Genomic DNA, 21,074 nt, shown 5'->3' with positions numbered 1-21,074 from the left:
CAACCAGTGAATGCATACATACAACCAGTGAATGCATGCATACAACCAGTGAATGCATGCATACAACCAGTGAATGCATACATACAACCAGTGAATGCATACATACAACCAGTGAATGCATGCATACAACCAGTGAATGCATACATACAACCAGTGAATGCATGCATACAACCAGTGAATGCATACATACAACCAGTGAATGCATACATACAACCAGTGAATGCATGCATACAACCAGTGAATGCATACATACAACCAGTGAATGCATACATACAACCAGTGAATGCATACATACAACCAGTGAATGCATACATACAACCAGTGAATGCATGCATACAACCAGTGAATGCATACATACAACCAGTGAATGCATGCATACAACCAGTGAATGCATACATACAACCAGTGAATGCATGCATACAACCAGTGAATGCATGCATAGGTGAAAACAGGTCTCTCTCTCTCTCTCTCTCTCTCTCTCTCTCTCTCCTCTCTCTCAAAATCAATCAATAAATATCTTTTAATTATTAAAAAAGAAAATGACTACATATCTCATACTCATTTTCATACATAGGAAATATATATATCTAAAGGCCAAAATATAAAGTATCACAGTTGACTACAGGTCTCATGAGATAGGAATTTATTCTTGTGATAACTATATATAAATGGAAACTACCTGAATTTTGACATAAAAGAAAGAAAAAAGTGAAATTTATATGTAAACCTAAAAAAAAAACACGAATTTTTCCTAAAGGTTGGGTTCTAAAAAAAATTCTTCTTTACAACTTTAACTACAGTGATAGCCAGATCTGTTTTTCTTTTTATGCAAACTTTTATCACAATAAGTAAAATTTTTATGTTCTCTCTAAGGAATAAAATGAAAAAAAAAAAACCACACACACACACAAAAACTGAGTACATCCAAATGTAGAATATTTGGATTGCAACCCTGACCTCTATCCGATTTTTCTCCCTCAGGAGACATGTCTTTAAAGAAGCAATTTCAATGCTTAACCTTGTATTCCTTTGGTAAATTCACTTTTCTTCTATTTTGCATAATTTCCTTATAAATCTTCCAAGACTTTATAACCTAAGTCTCCAAATGAAATGAATATGATTTTGCTTTGTGCTCAAAATAATGGCTATTTTTTTTATTTCACATCATTTTTATATCGGTGACTTTATATTTTAAAGTATTGCTTTAAAGCCGGTTGAAAAACACTTTGTGTTAAAATAGTAAATATTTTCATGTACCATCCTTACACCTCCAAGGTTAATGCCAATTCAAAGGCATTTAGAGAGTGCACAATGTGTATTTCTCTCTTGCTGTTTAAAAACATAGTATTTACATAAATTCAAATTCTCCGTGGAAAACAGTGTGAACAAAAAATACATATGCCTGTCCAACCACATACAGACACACGTTTTATTTGCTTGCAGAGCAGAAAAAAAAAAAAAGATACCGTACTTTAATTAAGGCCTTCTTTAACGTTTCATAGAAATCTAGCTTTCAAATGCTTAAAATTTCCCTTTGCTTTATTAACATAAAAGTGTAAATCCAAGGTTCATTGTGTACCTGTGGCCTGTTGCTTCAACTGCAGCCAAGTGTTTTATCCAAGATCTTATCTCAAAATCCGCAGAAGGCGCTGGGATGTGGTGCAAATGGTACAGAGGTGGTCACTGTGTGCAGGCGTCTCGCGAAGCGTGCTGGGCGTGTGCCCCCCTCACTACCGGGGGCCTGTGATCTGCGCTGGGCCCGGGGGGCCCATTTACAGGGTGAATTTTCATGTGTGCGTTTCAGCCACAGACAACGTTTACAGCAGAGCTACAGTTCCTCAGCTACCAAGGACAGACTCCCAAATCCTTCCTAGCTAAAGGCCTCAGATCTTGCAGGTAAAGTCATCAAACATACTTGCATCCATTCAGAAATGATTTAGTTAGGTATTGGAATATTTTGTATTTACAATTTACACCATTCAAAGCAAAAGCTGGCTGCGTGGTAAATTGCATATACGATAAAATGAAAATTCTCTTGTTGCAAAGAAACTTTTTTTTTTATGTCTTTAAAGTGTTATCCAAACTCATACTGTATTATGTCTAATATTTTATCTTGAATGGTGAGGCATAAACTCAACATTAAATAATGAACTCAAAGTTCTTACGTGTTCTAATCAGTCATGATGATATTCTTAGGCTTTTATAAAAGAGGTATTTCTTTTCCTTAGAAGCACGGGATTATTTTTTTAAAATAGGTTTTTATTTATTTCTGAGGGGAGAGGGAGAGAGAGATAGAAACATCAATGAGGAGAGAGAATCACTGATCTGCTGCCTCCTGCACGCCCCCTACTGGGGACCTAGTGTGCAACCCGGGCCTGTGCCCCGACTGGGACTAGAACCCTGATCTCCTGGCTCACGGGCCCACGCTTGTTCTCTGAGCCACGCCGGCCGGGTGGACTATATATTTTTTCTTTCTGCACGTGTGAAAAGGACTTGGAAGAATAGAATGTGTCTACAAATCCAACGTGACACCGAGCCTCAGAGCTGATGAGTGGCAGGCTCGCCGCACGGTTTACACGCTGGGGCACATTTCCCGGCTTCCTTTTCTCACACAACTCAGGCTTCCGATGCGTTTCCCGACACCCACCTCAGAACGGCCGCAAAACGGAAACAAAACCCTGGGAAGAAAAGTGACAACCCTTTTGTTTCCAGGAGAGCCTTCCTCTGTCGTCTGCGGCGGCGAGCGCCCCGGTCCCGCGCCTGCCAACGCTACCCGTTTGCCAATTACACAAGCTGCTTCCCAGACATCAGACACAAATTCCACAAGACTGCTGTGCAAGCTCCCCTAATTAACCATCAGCTTAATTAGACAATTTACTGTGTAATTAGCAGGCAATTAGTCAACACCTCTCAGATCTCACTGACTGCTGTGACAGCCCTTCCGTCTCTCCACATTCCGCCGCACCAGCGCCCGCTCCTCGGGCCTCAACCTGGCGCCACGTGGGCCTGGGCAGGGACGAGGGGAATCGGACATGACAGAGGGGTCAGTCCATGCGGAACCTGTCCAATCACCGAGCTGCTTGGAAACTTGTCTGTTATGCATGTGGGTGGTCCCACCTTGAAGATACTCTAGGTACCTGCTCCAGGAATGCCAAGAGGACCAACTTCTTCCCATGTCTCAGTTCACATGTTAAGGTAAAGCGCTCCGCACTGATCGTACTGTTATGCTCTGCAACGGGCTCTGTCTACGGTCATTTGAGTAAAATTTTTGATCTGTGTAGACTCGTTACTGGTGGAAGTGGGCTTCTTGGGGTGCTGCTGGAATAAGACTTTACTGAGCCCCCCACAGGAGGATGAGCTATTGCGGGAAGTTTTATTTCTGTGGAGTTTCTGAGATCCCGTCTCCCTCCATCCCACCATGAAAAAGTCCCGTTTTGTCATCAGCAGAGAGAGCTGGCTAACGCCACGCCCGGAGCCTGCGCTCCATGTTGAAGCGCAGTCCTGCCCAGGAGCTGGCCTCCAGCTGCAGTCCCCTGTGTGTGGGGGCCGAGGGCCGCATGGGTGTGGAGGGAGACAGGTGAGGGCCAGGAAGCAGGGGGAGGCAAGGGGAACAGAGCGCGCACTCCTTTATCATGTATCCCCACACTCTGCGGGCTGGCAGGGCCTCTGCCCCTCCAGCCAATGGCCTTTGTTCCCAGGTTAGACTGACAGACAAGCACCTCCCCTGCGTCACCCTGACTTCACTGCGCCTGCGCCCACCTCCCCCTTTGCTGGACCCCTTCCCCAGTGATCTGTGGGGAGTGGACCGGTGGCTCCCTGGGGAGTGTGACCTTGCAGCTTCCTGGTGAAGCTGCCCAGATGGCCATGCTGATCATGTCTGGCCTCCCCTTTGCTCTCTGCCTATTATGAATATTAATAACTAGCTAATGACAATGGTAACAAACCTACTAGACTAAATCCCATTAACAAAGGGAGACCAAATGTAGAATATCGACTCTACCAATGCCTGAGGTCCTTAGAGGTGGGGAGCAAATATGTGAATAATAACTAATATGATTTACTATAAAAACCACAACTTAAAATGCAGGGTAAAACATCGCCTCCTATAGGGGAGGCTCCCTTGGAGGGAGGAAGTGCTGAAGAACCCAAGGACGCACTCCCGGAAAAGAGTCTAAAACCTGTCGGTCTCCCAGAGGAGGACACGAAAGCTGCAAACATGGTATTTATCCAAGAAAGTGCAGTTGTTCATCACCAAGTAGTGACATTTACCAAGTCAATATTCACGACATTGCTCAACGATGTATTCCATTTCAGCCTGGCCGGCGTGGCTCAGTGGTTGAGCGTTGACCTATGAACCAGGAGGTCACGGTTCAAGTCCTGGTCCAGGCACATGCCCAGGCTGAGGGCTCCATCCCCAGGGTGGGGCATGCAGGAGGCAGCCCATCAATGGTTCTCATCTTTGATGTTTATCTCTCCCCCTCGCCCTCTCCCTTTCTCTCTGAAATCCATAAATTAAAATAAAATAGATGTGTTACATTTCAAAACCCAGCAGTCTGGCTGATTCCATAGGGAACTAGCCAACGGGCACCTTCTGACTCCTTCACCGGAAGTCACAGGGCCCGCCCCCCAGAGGCTTACATGAGGGAGAGGAACTAAGGGATAAACACAGAGAGAACCCACTCTGCCGCCAGTGGAGTGAGATTGTGCAACAGCCAGAGAATAAAGAGAAGACAGCCGTGGGCCGACAAAGCCACGAGGCCTCGGGTCACCACTGGCCCTTTCCTATCTGAACAGGAGAAGTTTAAAAACGTGGAACGGGAAATGAAGGCGTAGGCGATGCAAACACAAGCCCGGTGGTTGGACTGGCTGAACCGGAAGAGAGCCTGCGTGAGGGGAAACGCGGAAGGTATTACTGAGATGAGGAGTGGGAGTGACGCTATGATTAGCAGCGACTTCCACACTGAATCATGTGCTTGCTCAGCTGACACCTCGAGGCGCCTGTTGTCTATACAATCCCGTTGAAGCTCCGTGCCTGCTAGTAAGTACACAGCCTTTCCCACGTCTCTACAGCTACTCACGTAACATTCAGGGGCTGAACCCTGGATATGCCGGGCCCTTCGGGCCAGGGACGACATGTGCTCGCCCTCCTACCTCCAACAAAGACCCAGCTCCGCCCCTGAAGGGCAAGTATCACATGACCTCACTCACATATGGAATCTAAGGAACAAAACAGGTCCAGAGACATGGAAGCGTGGAACAGACTGACCAATCTCAGAGGGAAGGTGGGGGTGGGTGGGTGGGAAGAGATCAACCAAAGGCCTTGCATGCATGGACGCATAAGCCATGGACACAGACCACAGGGTGGGGAAGGCCTGGGGCAGGTGGCGGGTGGGCTGGAAGGGGTCAATGGGGCGGGGGGGGAAGGGGCCATAGGTGATACTTTCAACACTGAAAACTTAAATGGAAAAAACAATTGAGGGGGAAGCTCTGCTCAGTAAGGAACAGTTTTAGTCTAAGAATCCTGCTGCCCGATGTTAACCTTCAGCCGTCCTGTGTCTACTCTCTGAACGTGAACTAGAGTTATGTTTTCTGGAGCAAAGGTCATTTCTGCATCTATATGTACAGGACAGTAGGAAGTGCTCTCAGGATACAGCGCTGGTCAATGACAGGCAGGCTGACATTTTTAGATAAATTTAAACTTTAATTGAGGGAGGATCTGGCAGAAGAGTCATGATGAGTCATTCCAAACATATGGGATTTTGTGGAAAACTTCCAAAGGATTAAGCAGAACCGGAGGGAAAGGGCAGTGGACTTAGCTCAAGTGTAGGCGCAGATGGGGGGGAGGCCGGGCCAGGGGAGGTAACTGGTGCAGGAAAAGGCCGTTTGGCCCAAGATTTCACTGCCTGGAGCATCGGATCACGCCCACCTCCAGGAGCAGCGGGACTGGACTGTGGTCCATTGTAAGTCAAAAGGAAAAGGAGCCGAAGGAGAATTGCAATTTTAAAATGGAAAGTCTCCCAACGTGTAAGTACATATGTCTTCTTAGAAATATTTTTATTGATTTGGGAGAGAGAGGAACGGAGAGGGATAGAGAAAGAGGAACATGGATGAGAGAGAAACATACTTCAGTGGCCTCCTGCACGCTCCCTACTGGGGATCAAGCCCACAACCTGGGCATGTGCCCCGAACGGGAACTGAACCAAAGACCTCTTGGTCCACAGGCAGATGCTCAACCATTGGGCCACACTGGCCGGACAGTACATATGTCTTTAAAAAAATTTGACAGTGAGATAATCACTGGGTTTTCATTTAAAGTTTTTAAGGGAGTTTTTAAGGGAGGGTAAGAGTATGCCTACAGAGCAATGACTACAAACCTTGTTAAAAAGCAGTAAACAACAACAACAACAAAAAAGCAGCAAACTACACAGGCGAAGAGGGCACACTAGAATCCAAGCTGCATTAATTTCAACCGAAGACTGTACCATCCAAACATACCCAGAATGTGGATATTTTTTATTCATTAAGTGTAAAGCCTGGGAAAGAATGATGTGAGACAGGGTAAGGACAGAATGAGTTCTTTAAGCGGCAGGATTATACTTTAAGGAAATTTCCTTTAGCTATTAAGTATGAGAATTTTCCATGAACGCTGACACCAACTGCTTACAAGACAAACAAACCAAAAAAGAACTGAATGAGAGGTATTTTCCATTTCAGGTGAGGTTCTTCCACCAGCTAACCCAGATCATATTGTACATGTCGATTTACACTATTAAAAAGTCTATTTGAGTCTCCCCTCGTCCACTCGACCAAAATGATTAACTAATTAACAAGTGTGAAATCACTGCCTGAAACAGAAAAAAAGTGAAGACATAATTATATTGGAAAATTGATTGGCCTGCTTCGTAGTCAACGAGCCCAAAATGTGAAATAAAGGTTAAAAAAACCAAAACCCTGAGAGCAATTTAAGTAGCTTTAACAATGTACCTGGTTAAAAATATAGTCGGCTACAATGAAAGGATTTCCACTTAATGCTAGAAGTACATGCATTTCTCTGTGTGTGGAAACATAATCTATATTTTTCTATTGAACAAAGTCTGGGATCCATGGCGCGGTTCCAAATGGTAATTCGTTTAGAACTTTGGGGAGCGCCGGGATGTAGCTTTTATTACACATTCTAATTTGCAAGATTTAGCTTCAATATTGCAAGTGTGTGCACAAAAGGGCGTGAAAACACACACGCATTGTTTTGTCGCCGAAGCCACCAGGATGGCTTCAGAGCAGAACTGGCTCACTGGTCTCGAACATGTGGATGAAATCTCCCACAGGGGGACCACAGGTAAGTGACAGCCTTCGAATAAACCCACCCTTCCTCCCTGGACCATGAGTCCATTCTGGATTTCAAGAAAATCAATCTAAGTCACACACGAGAGCAACTAGCTGGGTGAAAATCAAACTATTCCTACACGGATGTTATTTGTAGTTTTTGGATTTCAGCATCTCCTAGATGAGACATTGATGTAGAATATGTTTACATATTTATAATTCCTTATTTTTATGGATAGGTAGACATCAGGAGATAATACCATCTCTAGAAATTAGTGATGGGCCGAATCTGAAACTAGAACTATAGCAGGGGAAATAATGCATTGGCTGCTGTTCATTTGTGGCTCCATAGACTTCCACGCTAAGGTCATGGAGAAACTCAATGCTAAAATAAATGTTTCATTTAATCTTTAAGAAAGTACAGATCTTTATTGCTAAAACGCACTGCAAAAGTAATTGTGATTTTTCCGTCTTGTAATCCGAACAGGTATACCCAGCCTCTAGACCACGGCTCTGTAACATGTTTGTGAAGTGTTTCCTAACAAGCCTAAGGGTTATTTTCAGCATGTACAGTCCTGACGTGACTCCTGCGTTCCCGCCTGCTTGACAGGTGCTCGCGATCTGTGCCAACGTGAGCAACTACGATCATATGGACTGAACCAAGTGTCTTGAGATCCACATGGAAGAAAGGACCACCTACACGGTAAAAAGTCTGCAGATCTTGTTCTGGGAAGGACAGCAGAACTCTTCAGAAAGAAAAAAGGAAAGGCTTGCCGATAGGACAAGGGAGCGGCCTCGCCACGTCCCCTCCTGCCTGTGAAAAACACGGCCGCCCCGCCAGCAAGCCCAGCGCCGTGTCCTTGAGGACGAGACCACGTGGCGTGGAGAGCCAGGCCCAGCCCTGCCCGCGAGGCCCCAGGCGGCCTGCCCACCTGCAGAACCCTCAGCAGGTCACTGGCTGTTGCCGGCCGCTCCCTGTGGGTGGGCTGACATGCGTGATGGAGAGAGCAGCCCTGTGGTTCAGTGGCAGAGCCAGGGGCGGGAAGGAATATTGCTGGTGATCAATAGAGGCCGGCTTTCCTCAAGGATCCGTGCCCAGCTGGACAGGCTGCACCGCCCTCAGGACTCCGCATGTTCCGTGTCCCTGGAAGCATTCAAGAACTGCTTGTCTTCTGTCAGGGCTACGGACACAGGGCCTGGGACAGTGGCCAGACAATGTCCATGTCCCTTCCTCACCCTGTGCCACGCTGATCTGTTCCCCCACCTTCTCTGCCTTCTTAACCTTTTTAAGGCTCACTCAACAACCTGCGTCTGCCTGTACGACCCACGCACTTAGAAATCCCACGGGCACGTGCCCTGCCAACCCGGGCATGTGCCCTGACCATGTTCACATGGACACGCACTCTAGAAAGAAACACAGGATGTGAACATTTTAAATTGGCCTTTTCGCCTCTGATTGGGAGCAATACTCAGAGCAGTCAATGTTTTAGGTGTTAACTGTCTGTTCACACGGCCTTAAAAAAAACCCTTCAATATGCCGCTGCGAGAAACCTATTTATTCATTTATTCACTCGCTTAGGCAACAAATGTTTATGACGCATTTATCACACTCTTCCTGGACACTGAGCGTGGATGTGCCACGAGGCTGGATTTGATGGAACAGCTACAATCAATACTTTGAGTCCAAAGAAATAATGAAGAGCCTTTAATATTTCTCAGTGTTTACTTTTCAGTATTTTATGTTGAAACTCATCATGTGTTCACCTACTTATCCAATCATTTGACGTTATTACAATGACATACGTGCATCTAAGACATTTTGTTACTAAAAGTCAATCCCAAGTTCACTAATATCTAAATACAACTTATAAATAGAATGAAATTTCACTTAGGCTTGAACTTGGGTTAGGAGAGTGATAAACACTTCTCGATTTATCTGTGTTGTGGTGAAGGTGTAGGCAACCTGTAGTTAGATGTTATATGTTTGCAGTAATGTGTAGTTACCTGAGATGAAGAGAAGTTACGATGTAATTAACAAAAACAAAAATTTTTTAATGTTTTTATTGGTTTCAGAAAGAAGAAGGGAGAGGGAGAGAGCAAGAGAGAAAGAAACATCAAGGCTGAGAAAGAATCATTGGCCAGCTGCCTCCTGCACATCCCCTTCTGGGGATCGGGCCCGCAACCTGGGGATGTGCCCTGACCAGGAATTGAACCGTGACCTGCTGGTTCATAGGTTGATGCTCAACCACTAGCCAGGCAAAAACAAAATGTTTTGATTTCCTATCAGCACAATATGAACACAGGTCAGGAGTTACTTTATGCAACCTGCCCAGTTACTCTGAGCATTTCTCTGGTATGTCCTGATAGTTTAGCTTAAACTGAGGGAGGCAGATTGATTTCTCTCCCACCTTTTCAAAATGTCAACCTGAACTCAATATGTACTTACATAAACTGATCTGTGATGTGTTTAAGCATTTGGATGGCGGCACTGCAAACATCCTCCTCCTAAAGCACGAGCAGGCCCGGAGGAAAGGAGAGCCGGGACGCGGGGACACGGGAGGAATGACTGACTGGGAGGAAGCCATCTTCCACGTCATTTCCCACAGAAGCAGACACAGATCTTTTTGCAGCTGACATGGGACGTCTGATCGCTCGCCTCCCTACAGCAAGCCCATACAGCCGTTACACAGGCCGCGCAGGGAGTGATAGGGTTTCTCTGCGCCGAGAGAGCCACGGCGTCTCCCTGGAAGGCCCTGGTCTCCATGGCTGCAGCCTGAGGCCTCAATCCGGCCCCGAGAAACACCAAGAGCATAGAGAGATCTACCGGATGGAAATCAAACGCATGTTCCCAACTACCCCCTAGTAGGAGGAAAGGTAAAGAAAGTCCCCTGAACACATCTGCTGTAGGAATCAGTGCCATATTCAGCTGCCAATCTGGGGAGCCCCCTTAACTCCCTCGCCCCCAGCAGGACAGGAGGACACAGCTTCCAACACTGCCCCGCCAGGGCTCTCATCTCTACGACCTCCGACCTCCTGGCAGGCTTGTAATTTCTCTGTCCCACGTAGGCTCGGCAAACGGCGCTGCATCAAAACTGTATCGTGAAATATCAATATTTCCTATGATAACAAAACGCCACAAATAACCTGTCATGTGAAGAGCACCCACACTGCAAATGCCAAGATCCTGCGTGTGAGCACCCGCTGAGCAGTCTTGCGTTGGCATAATAAGTGGCCGGCCGGCCGGGGGCGCGTCTAAACTGCTGTGCTCTGACGTCACACAGGTAGGGCGCTTACACCCCGGGAACGGACGGCTTTCGTAGAGGCTGTGTGTGCCACTGGGGAGCATACGCAGCATTTCAAACGTGGGAAGGCACCAAAGCTCAACAGGCAAATCTCTATTCACAACAGGCATCATTAGTAACTAGGGACAATGTCAGAAACAAACAAACAAACATCATAATAAATCTCTGGGAAGCAAGTAGGCTAGTGGGCAAAAGCCTGCCTGGAAAATCACTGCTTCTGAAACGGGCGTTATGTAACCCAGGGTGACATCATTGCTTCGGTCGGTACGAGCTTCACAGGTGCATGTAAGACAGCCTTGCAGATACTCTGTGCGCCCCCCCATCTCCGGGTGTGACAGAGCGCCTCCTGACCCCACCCTTCTGTTTTATGTGCCAAATTCAATTTGCATTTGCTCATCACTGTCCTTCGGAAATGGCCCCACAGTCTCCGGAACTGAGAGATTAGATTCAAATTGGAGGGTTAGGAGGGAGTGAGCGGCCACAGTGGCTTCTGCTGCTGGCCTTAATAAAGGGGGCTGCCCTGGGCTGCGGAAGGAGACGGCGCCCCGAATCGATGCCTGTCGCCGGTGGAGGGAAGGCAGGTTTCTCTGATGAACCAGAATTCAATTTTGCAAGCAAAGAGAACAGCAGCTCCAGAGCAAACACTGGCTGCTGTGGCTGGTTTGCTTGGGTTTTATCTTGGCTACACTTCCTCAGGAGTCCCCGATGAGCACCCTATTTGGGCTTACATATAAACATGCTAACGTGCGGTAACCGATGTCGCCGTTCAGGGCTATTAGAGGCTCCGTGTTCCCCAGGGGGTTCAACCTCTGATGATGGCTTCTGAGCCCTTCGTAAAGGATGGATTGAAACAAAGACAAATATGGGATCAATATTCCACAAGGTTGTGAAGAATCGATTAAGGATATTCTACAGCTTAATTCACTGCGTTCTATATGTTTTTACCCGTTGCTTCAGCAGAATATTTCTAAACATTGAGCCAATATTTTTTGGAAAAAGGACCTCCCTTTAGCTACTTGAACATAATATATTCATGGAGTCTTTTCCTCACGCCATGGTTCTCCTAACTTCTGAGGCTTCCCTGGATTTTTTTGACTCCGCCTGCTCACCGCCCCTCGTCAGGCTGCCGGGGGAGACAGCCCGCGTTCTCGCCATAACGGTGCCCGCGACTGAGCCTTCCGGGGAAGCGGCAGAGTGTGCTTAATGGGCAGATTTGTTCTCTATTATTTTCTTTGCCTGAGGACCAGGCTGATTTAAATAATGATACTCTTTTCCTAGTCACTGGATCCCCACATTCTTATATATTAATTATTACTAACTACCAGTTAGCACTAAATACATCAATAGGTTGTGCATTTAAAATTCCATCAATAAAGGTTTCAGAAATGTTCGATTCTGCTGCTCATCCCTGAGTCACAGGCATGGGAGGCACCCTCCGCCGACTCCTCCCACGCGGGTCGAACACACCCGTGTGCTTCGTGTCCTTTAAGAGAGTGAATCGACTGGAATCTGTGGTTTGCTTTCTCCTCGGTCTGCGTGCGGGTGGCGTGAGCACAGAGTCCACCGCGACGCCAAATGAAACTCAAGCCGATGTGTTTTGGGCAAAGTGTCTGCATTTAAAAATTCGAGAAGAATCTTAGGTGTGACCAGCACCAATGACTTACCCCGAGACTCCTTCTGACATGAACTAGATCCCGGGACGACGTGCAGACCACCCCACTGTCTCCCTGTGAGTGGGGGCCCATGTCCTCACTCACACACGCCCAGAAATCACAAAACAATAAGAACTCGTGTGATGGTGATTCTTAAATGAGACAGCCGCTATGTAATGTTTACAGTTTTGATGCTTTCTAGACAAAACAAAATGAGAAACAGATGCTCCCCCCACACCTCCCCCCACCCGCACCCCACTTTCGATGGGACCAAAGGAATAGAAGGAAAGTACAGACGGATGTGAACTCACAGGTCTCGTCCGGTAGTTTCATAACGATCGTTGCTTGGTCAGAAGAATCTTCCCACTACAGGGCTTATGCCCTCACGGGAACACACGCTAGACATGAAACACGGCTCAGGAGCATTTTCTTACCTTGTCCAGAGAGAACGTCTTGGTCAGGGCGAAGCCCCAGCCGGCCTCAAAGGCCCTGCGGATCATCGTGGTGCTGGTGGCGGGCGTCGCGCTGGCGAGGCCGAAGGGATTGATGAACCGCAGCCCCGCCATCTCCACGCTGATGTCCACCAGGTCGATGGGCGTGTGGAAGAGGGGCAGCGCGGGCCTGGCGGGAACAGCGGCTCCGAACTGGGACTGCGGGAAGCAAGCAGCCAGGGTTGGTCCTGTGTCATCACTAATTTCCCCCACATCATCTTTCACAAAACCCAGCATGGGAATTCGTGTAGTTTATTTTTTTATGTTTTTATTGGTTTCAGAGAGGGAGGGAGAGGGAGACAGAGATAGAAACGTCAAAGACGAGAGAGAATCACGGATCGGCTGCCTCCTGCACGCCCCCCACTGGGGATGGAGCCCACAACCCGGGCCTGTGTCCTGACCGGGAATCAAACCCGGACCCTTCAGCCCTCAGGCCGATGGAAAGAAAACAAATAGAATCTTGAACTGTCATGGCCCATGATGATGTTATTCCATCATCACTCTCTCCCGGGCTCTGTCCTGTTACACCTGGCCGGGTCATGGAATGCCAGAGAAACGTGCATGTGTAATGATATGTTACTGGGGAAAAGCAAATCACATCATAATTAGGTATTCAACTGCATTTTCCCCTAACTTGTTTGGAATTTTTTTTGGAAAACAAAAAAAGCCCCGTGAAAAGCGAGGCCATGGGTGGCGCTCGATTCGACTGAAGAAGAGACAATCGCCATCACCATGTCCCATCAGATGTGAACCCATGGGGGTGGGGGCGGCTTTCCCTCCCTCGTTCTCCTGGGTTTCATTGTGATGTGGCTACGAGGGGCCCTCTCTGGGGCAGTGCTCCGAAGCAGCCATGCTAAGGCTATTCTAAGGCGAAGATCACCAGCCCCGTGGAGCGACCTGCGGCTGAGTAATCCGTGGGCTGGATTAGCGCATTCACTAACTCGAGCTCCGTTTCCTCGCCTTTTGGAGAAATATCTATGGGGGGAAGGAAAGAACACCACCTGCAAAGGCGGAACTAATGTGGAGGCGCTGCTCCGAGGAAAAGGCCCGGGAACAGGGAGTGTAATTATAACGTAAGATCAGATGCTGGCCCTCCGTTCTGCGGCGACTGTTCGTAATGAAAACTTTAGAAAGACATGAGGTGATAGAAATGTCTCTTTAAAAATAACGACCCCATTTTATTCTCCTTTTAAAGGATATAGTCTTGTTGCCTGTAATAAGATATTGGAACCTGAGCAGTGAAGAAGGCTACAAACTTAAATTATCTTCATGCAAATCACTGGCATCTTTTCTCCGCTGAAACTCCACCTCTGCCCCGACTACCGGCCCTGATGCCGCTTTAGGCAGCGCTATGTATGAAGCCTGCTATACACTAGGCAGTGTGACAGGTGCTGGGTACACAGCAGTGATCAAAGGACATTTTCTGGTCTCATGGATCTTTATAGTTACAGTGTGATGGTGGGCAAGGAAGGAGACAGACAAATAACCACCTGAACGGGTTGCTCAGTGGTTGGGGGTCGACCTATGAACCAGGAGGTCGTGGTTGTATTCCCAGTCAGGGCACAGGCCCAGGTTGCGGGCTCGATCCCCAGTAGGGGGTGTGCAGGAGGCAGCCGAGCCATGATTCTCTCGCACTATTGATGTTTCTATCTTTCTCTCTCTCCCTTCTCTGAAATCCATAAAAATATAAAAAAACCCACAAAAAATACATCAGTGTGTGTGTGTGTGTGATATTGTCGTTTATAACAAAAACATTGCTTTGGAACTTACTTACTCCCAGTTCTGTGAGCTGCTCTAGCTAATTAATTGAACCCAAGGAAGGGGCGGGGGAAGCTCTGATGGACAGCCGCCCTCAGCCAGAAGTGCAGGCAACAACCCGGACGTGGGATTGGCATCCTGTGCCGGGGGAGTCACTGGAACCTCCGATCTGTAGTTGGTCGGAAGCACAGGTGAGAACCGGGGCTTGTGACAGGCATCGTGTAGGACTGACCGCTCACCTGTGGGATCCGACACCATCTCCAGGAAGATACTGTCAGCACTGAGTTAACCTGTAGGACACCCAACGTCCTGAACATGGCCTGCTGGTGTGGGGAACCTGCCTCCGACACAAACGCATTGGAATTGGATCCGGAACCCCCAGACAGTATGTCTTTACGTGGGTTCTGCTCAGAAACAGAAAGCAGAGTATGTGGGCCGGGCAGGCTGTGGGCGGGGCCAGGGCGGGTCTCCCTGAGGTACCCATGGAGGCCCCTGCCCTGAAACAGCATCTGAGCAGGTCCCAGGAGGAGGAGCCCGAGTCACTGATGCATCAAGTGTATTCTCTCTCTGACTTTGAAATGAATGGTCCAATGTACCCACGGAGCTTCAGCAATAACATTGGTTTCTTTCGCCTCCCACTGATGGTAGCACCGTCCAATGAGGAAGCAGCGCAGGGCCCATGGCACAGAGCCCCTGCATCACGCACCCACGGGTGTTTGAAAAAAATTTTAAATGTATTTTTATTGACTTCAGAGAGGAAGGGAGAGGGAGAGAGCTAGAAACATCAATAATGACAATCATTGATCAGCTGCCTCCTGCACGCCCCCTTACTGGGGATGGAGTCTGCAACCCGGGCATGTGGCCTGACTGGGAATCGAATCCGGACCTCCTGGTTCAGGTTCATAGGTCGACACTCAACCACTGAGCCACGCTGGCCGGGCCCAAGGGTGTTTTAGAAGGAAAGAATCGTGAACTGGCTTTAAGAAATGACTTGTCAGTTAGCCAAGGATCCCCCCAAATAATATATAACATGTTTACAAAATTTCCAAGGTGTCAATCAAGAGGGTAACAATGACTGTGTTCACAGACCCAGGGGGAAAGGTGGTGACCCGTGGAGACAAGATGTCAATGTCAACGGCCAACGAGAGAACCGCCTGGTGCCTGGCACAGGGTGGTGCCGACAGCAAGTCCACGGAGCACAAAGGGGCCGAGCGGTCGAGGTGCGAGTGCTGGGGGGAAATAAAGGAGGCTGACATTTCAGAACAGTGACAGCAGCGGCCTTAAATCTGAAGACCTGGAATAAAACGCTCAACGCTGTAAGTCCACAACCTACCAGGCGGCACCGGCGTTGGTGCTGACCTACTGAGCCCTGTGTTTCTGGGAGAAGGTTTTGAAACAGGCGAGGGTGGGGACAGGACGAAGGGAGAAACCAGGTAGTGGCACATTGCGACCCTAACCCTATCCGTTAGGCCTCTTTATTTATTTTATTATTTAAAAATATATTTTTTTTTTATTGATTTCAGGGAGGAAGGGAGAGGGAGAGGAACATCAATGATGAGAGAGAATCATGGATCGACTGCCTCCTATACACCCCACACTGGGGATGGAGCCCGCAACCCGGGCCTGTGCCCTGACCGGGAATCAAATCGTGCCCTCCTGGTTCATAGGTAGATGCTCAGCCACTGAGCCACACCAGCCGGGCCAGTTAGGCCTCTTTAAACCTCACTGGTCTCATCTTTAAAACACCTATTGTGGGCCCTGGCCGGGTAGCCCAGTTGATGAGAGCATCGTCCGGATGCACCAAGGTTGTGCTTTGATCCCTGGTCAGGGCACACACGAGAAGCAACAGGTGAGTGCATCACTATGTGGAGTAACAGGCTGACATTTTTCCCTTTCTTCCTCTCTTCCTCTCTCTCTTTCAAATCAACAGTAATTAAAAAAACCCACCGGCTGTGAAGGGTGGCTGTGAGGCTCAGGAGAAGGTCCCTGAGATCTGGAAAGCGTTTCAGTCCTGGCGTGGGAACCCTGTGCTGTCTCAGCATGACCTTCCCAAAGGCCCGGGAGCAGGGTGAGGGAGGGATCCGCTAGACTTCCGCTTCCCATGCACTTCCTGCGTCTGTGTCTTTCCCAGCGGATCCTTGATAACCCGTATCTGACTCAACTTGACCCAACCACTGCAGACGGACACAATTCTGGTTAAAACTTCCAACTGAACCATTTTGCACTTGAATGTGCGCTGGTGCTCTGTTCCCCGGTGACATTGTCATTAGCGCCAAGCAGCCCCGGGCATCAAGGTGCCCAGATTCAGCAGGGAATTCTCAGCACCCAGAGCCCATGTGGCCGCCTGCGAGTCGCCCGTGTCTCTCCTCTTTCAGCTCTCACTGAGTCGGGCTCTGTCCGGCGTGGGCTGGATTTTTCAGTTATTTTTCCCCGACCCATCCTAATCCTGAATGATCTGCCTGAAGGAGCCATCTACCGCTATGTCGGTAAGGAACTATTCTGCCGCTATGGAGACCATTTCATTTCCAACTACTTTTCAGGTCAGACGCTGCCACTTAATAAAGGTTTGGAACCCTACGCGGAGTCACTGAAAGGCATAAAAATTACTTATTAGTCATGGTGCTTTCTTCTCCCATCACCAGCTCGGTGGCTCTGTTTTGATGGCTCCATTAGATACAGGCTCATTCTTCTTCTTTTTCCTTGATGACCTTACAACATGCAGGTGTTATATAAAAAGACAAATCCCCCTTCACACCCACGAAGCTGCATTACCGACAGAATGTTTAATAGGAAAATGGTGTCATGGCTCTGCTACTTCATACTGATTTTAAAACATTACCGAGGGCGGACGCCAAAAACCAACCCGGATGTGCCATCCGAGAGGCCAGGTCTGCCGAGGGCATGACGGGGCCCACGGAATGTTTACTTACAAGTGCCCGAAATGGACGTCAGGCCCCAATGACTGTGAGCACATCTGACTTGACTACTTCCCCCGGAGAGGGATAAAAATGAGATCCAAGCCCTTCTAACTCCAGTTCCATCTCATGACAAACCGGCTGGCGTCACCTCGATTCTGAGACCCGGACCACGTGGCAAAACTCAGTGTGGAAGCTGCATTTAGCCATGACCAACTCTGATGGTCTTTTCCGGAAGCTATCTCTATTTCCAACGTGATCCATTAGGATTTATAACTGGGATTTGATTGAAATTCACTATTTTCAACCTGACAGTGTGGCCAGCGACTTACTATCAGCCTTCTTTTCACACAGGGCTTTAAGAGTGGCGCTGTACCTTAAATACGGAAGGACACTTTGTCACTAGGTCTTGAGATTCCAGTGCAGCTGTCATTCGAACAGCGCGTACCCCCTGCTCAGTGGAAGAGGAGGGTTTAGAGAACTAGGAGCCAGCTCTGTGGATACCACTGTTCTGATCCGAAGCCGAGGGGTTTTCAAAAATTAATACGACACATTGACGATGCTCCCCCACCCGCTCCGCCCCTGAAGGCACGTTAAGTGCAAGAACAGGGCAGCCGGCTGTCCACCTCGGAAGCTCCAAATGAAGTCCTCCGCCGGCCCAGCCGATCGGCAGCCCCCGATACTGTAAACTAACCACCAAATTACAGCCTCTGCCTGCCTCTCTGGTTTCACAGGGCTGCACACCCAAATGCATGCCTGGTGGCTACCCATTCGTCTAGCAGCTGGAAAGATGACACTTGACATTTGGAATCTCTCCCATGAAGACCGCTGCCGGCTTTCCCATTAGCTCCCCGGTGAGACTGTAAGGTCGAATAAGCTGCCGCAGAACCTGCAAAGGGTAAGGGAGCGCCGACGGCAGCCGGGCCATTTACATTTCTAATTCTCGAACCCTGGCTCTCAGACAGCGTGGAAACCACCGGTGTGTTTCGGGCAGAAGAACGCCTTTGAAGACGCGGCATTAAAGTGGAATTTTAAGCAGCGATAACAAGTGTCTTCTGTGTGAGGTGGGCGGGGAAGGTCTTCGAAGCCACAGAGACGGGGGTGCAGATAAGTTCCTCCAAGTTTGTTTCCTAAAAGCCCCGATGGTCGTATTTTTTTTTTTTTTGCAACTGCTCATCTTTGTCCACAGCAGAAATCTTTAACACGAGGCACACTTAGGATCATTCTTGAGGTATTTTCACATCGTAAAAATCTTAGAGGTGGCTTTAAAAATTCTTACGGTCCGACAATGTGGGGTTCCTTTTGAAAATCACTGAGCCCAACAGAAAATCAGATGGTAAATATTCCAGCGGTAAGAAAACGCTGTATTCACTCTCACTAATCTCTCGGGCATAAACATGGGCCTTGTTCCCCTTTAGAAAGGTGCTTCCTGTTAAAGAGACTCCCAATCAGAAAGTGTTGCCAGCCTGCCTGGGCAGGTAAAGATATCAGAGAGACAAAGCCTTTCCCATGATCTCAAACTAAAAAAACGGCAGAAGATGAAAGATTTCTCTATCGATATGAACACACATAATCCAATGGACTCCACAGCCATGACCTCCACGCTGTGCTCCGTCTCAGATGCCGGGTCCTCAGGGTCTGCTCCCCACTTTCTACTCCTGTTGGTTAACGCTGTTTCCCAAGTGAAAGACTGACAGCTTGCATGGGCCGCTCTAAGGGCCAGGCTATGTTCAAACATGGGTAAAACTAATAATATGATTAAAAAGGAAAATTAAAGATAAAAAAAACATATGCAGAAGAAACAGGAGACGTGAACGACATAAGACTCTCAGTCTTGACTTCATCACCACCCGGGACTGAGATCACGTCTGTAACGTCACTTTAGTGGCGCTGAGCGGTTCCTCACTTCCAACAGGGACAGACAGGGATCCCTGCGGCTGAGCCTCGGGCCCCAATCTCAGAGCAGCACAAGCACGAGCCTCGCGTTCCCATGCCGTTCCAGCCACAGGTTCTCCAAGAGGAGGCTGAGCTCACGGGAAACCATGGAAATATTTAGCAACGATCGAGCTCCTCCTTTCTCTTCCAACGAAAACCACAGCTGACTCACCTTAGGGTCGGCCGTGGCATGAAACTCACCACGAGGCTCGGAAATCACCGATTCCTTTCACAGAGCTATCGACCTGCCACTGGATGGTAATGACTTTCTGTCAACCTTGACCTGGGGCAGATCTGAACTAGGGACCAGGCACTGTAGCTCATCTCTGAGATACCTAGCTCCCCCAGCAACTAGGGATGCGGACGTGCCTCGATCGAACCGGAAGAAAGGACCCAAAACCTCAAGCAGTAGAAACGTAGGTCATCAATGCGAGGAATTTGTGATAGTTTTGAAGAAATTGACAAACACCTATTTCAAAATAGAGCTGGGCCCTGGGCTTGAGGGGCAGAGAGTGGAGGCAATTTCAAGAGGCCACCGAGGCCAGGCCTAAGGTAATGGCATCAGCGAGGGGGACATCCACGTCGTCTGTCTGTTCCTATTTAGTCTTAGCACCCTGCACCCAGCACCCTGGCCGGCGGGGGGAGGTGCCCAGGCTACACTCAGAGATGTTCCACCCGCCTTCCCTTCTACTCCAACCTGAAAAGGCAATTAAACAAACACTATGTTGGACGAGTCAGAATCCTTCAGCCAGCCCCCACCTCGTACCGGTCACAGATTTCCCATTTTATATTCCAAACACTATGATTCTTAGCAATATGCATTTGTAAAGCACATCCGCTTTCTTTCTTTCTTTTCTTAAATCACCCCTAAAAGTCTGTTTCTTCCCTTTCATGCGTAAGTAGGAACAAAGGAAAATAAGTGCTCCTGTTCCTTAGGGCACGTTGATCAGATTCAGGGAAATCAAAAGAAAACAGTGACGTCAACAGAAAAACACCCCTAAGATTCCTTTCAGGTGACAATTGGGACAAAACCACAATCATCATCAACTGGAGTGAATGTTCTCTATGTATCGCAATTTAAACGCTATAAACGGATTTAAAACTTCAGGGGAAAACGAACACCTCCCACTCTCTATGGACGCGCGTTCAATTTCACCTTTTCCAGTCTCCCTGACCTGTCTGCCTTCCCACCCTATTCGCTCCTGCAAACTGAACCTCCACCTTCACTAGCTTCCCTCTGGCCTCGCCCCAGAGCCGTATCTGATCACGTTCATTCCTTCAAGGAGGTAACAGTCCGGTCAATGAGATGTCTGGTCGACCAAATTTGGACGGCACACAAAAAATCAGAACACTTTCTCCGAGTAAATATGTATGAGGCCGACTTCCCATAGAGCAGTGGTTCTCAACCTTGGCTGCACATTAGAATCACCTGGGAATCTTTTTAAAATCCTGAATTCAGGGCCTCAGCCTCCGGAAATTCTGTTTCATGTTACTAAGAGAGTGGCCCTCCCTCGCCAGAGAGAGACCTAAAGACTAGAGGAAGAGGCTCCAAATAAGAACCTGGGGAAACAGACTTGGGTGATAAAATAAGGGAGGGAGTGTCGTAATCGGGGCGGTTCCCCCAAGAAGTCATGAACCTATGGAGAGAGGCGAATTAAGGACGTTTGTACAAGGCCCATTTATATCGCCGCCATTCCT

The 21,074-nt window shown here is 48.2% G+C and overlaps 1 protein-coding gene across 1 annotated transcript in view; it reads right to left on the bottom strand.

Moving 5' to 3' along the window:
- Nucleotides 1-21,074, bottom strand: part of LOC102434586 (dihydropyrimidine dehydrogenase [NADP(+)]) — a gene marked incomplete at its 5' end in the record, with an annotated part of 162,046 nt that overhangs the window by 128,233 nt on the left and 12,739 nt on the right. Inside the window, one exon of the mRNA XM_006105955.3 lies at nt 12,712-12,927. Coding sequence (XP_006106017.1) covers nt 12,712-12,927 — 216 coding nt within the window. The remainder of the gene's footprint in view (nt 1-12,711; nt 12,928-21,074) is intronic.

The sequence above is a fragment of the Myotis lucifugus genome, unplaced genomic scaffold, assembly GCF_000147115.1.
Source record: "Myotis lucifugus unplaced genomic scaffold, Myoluc2.0 scaffold_739, whole genome shotgun sequence".
Classification (NCBI taxonomy): domain Eukaryota; kingdom Metazoa; phylum Chordata; class Mammalia; order Chiroptera; family Vespertilionidae; genus Myotis; species Myotis lucifugus.
The sequence above is the reverse complement of the archived record's forward strand: the minus strand, read 5'-3'. Positions and strand labels throughout refer to the sequence as shown.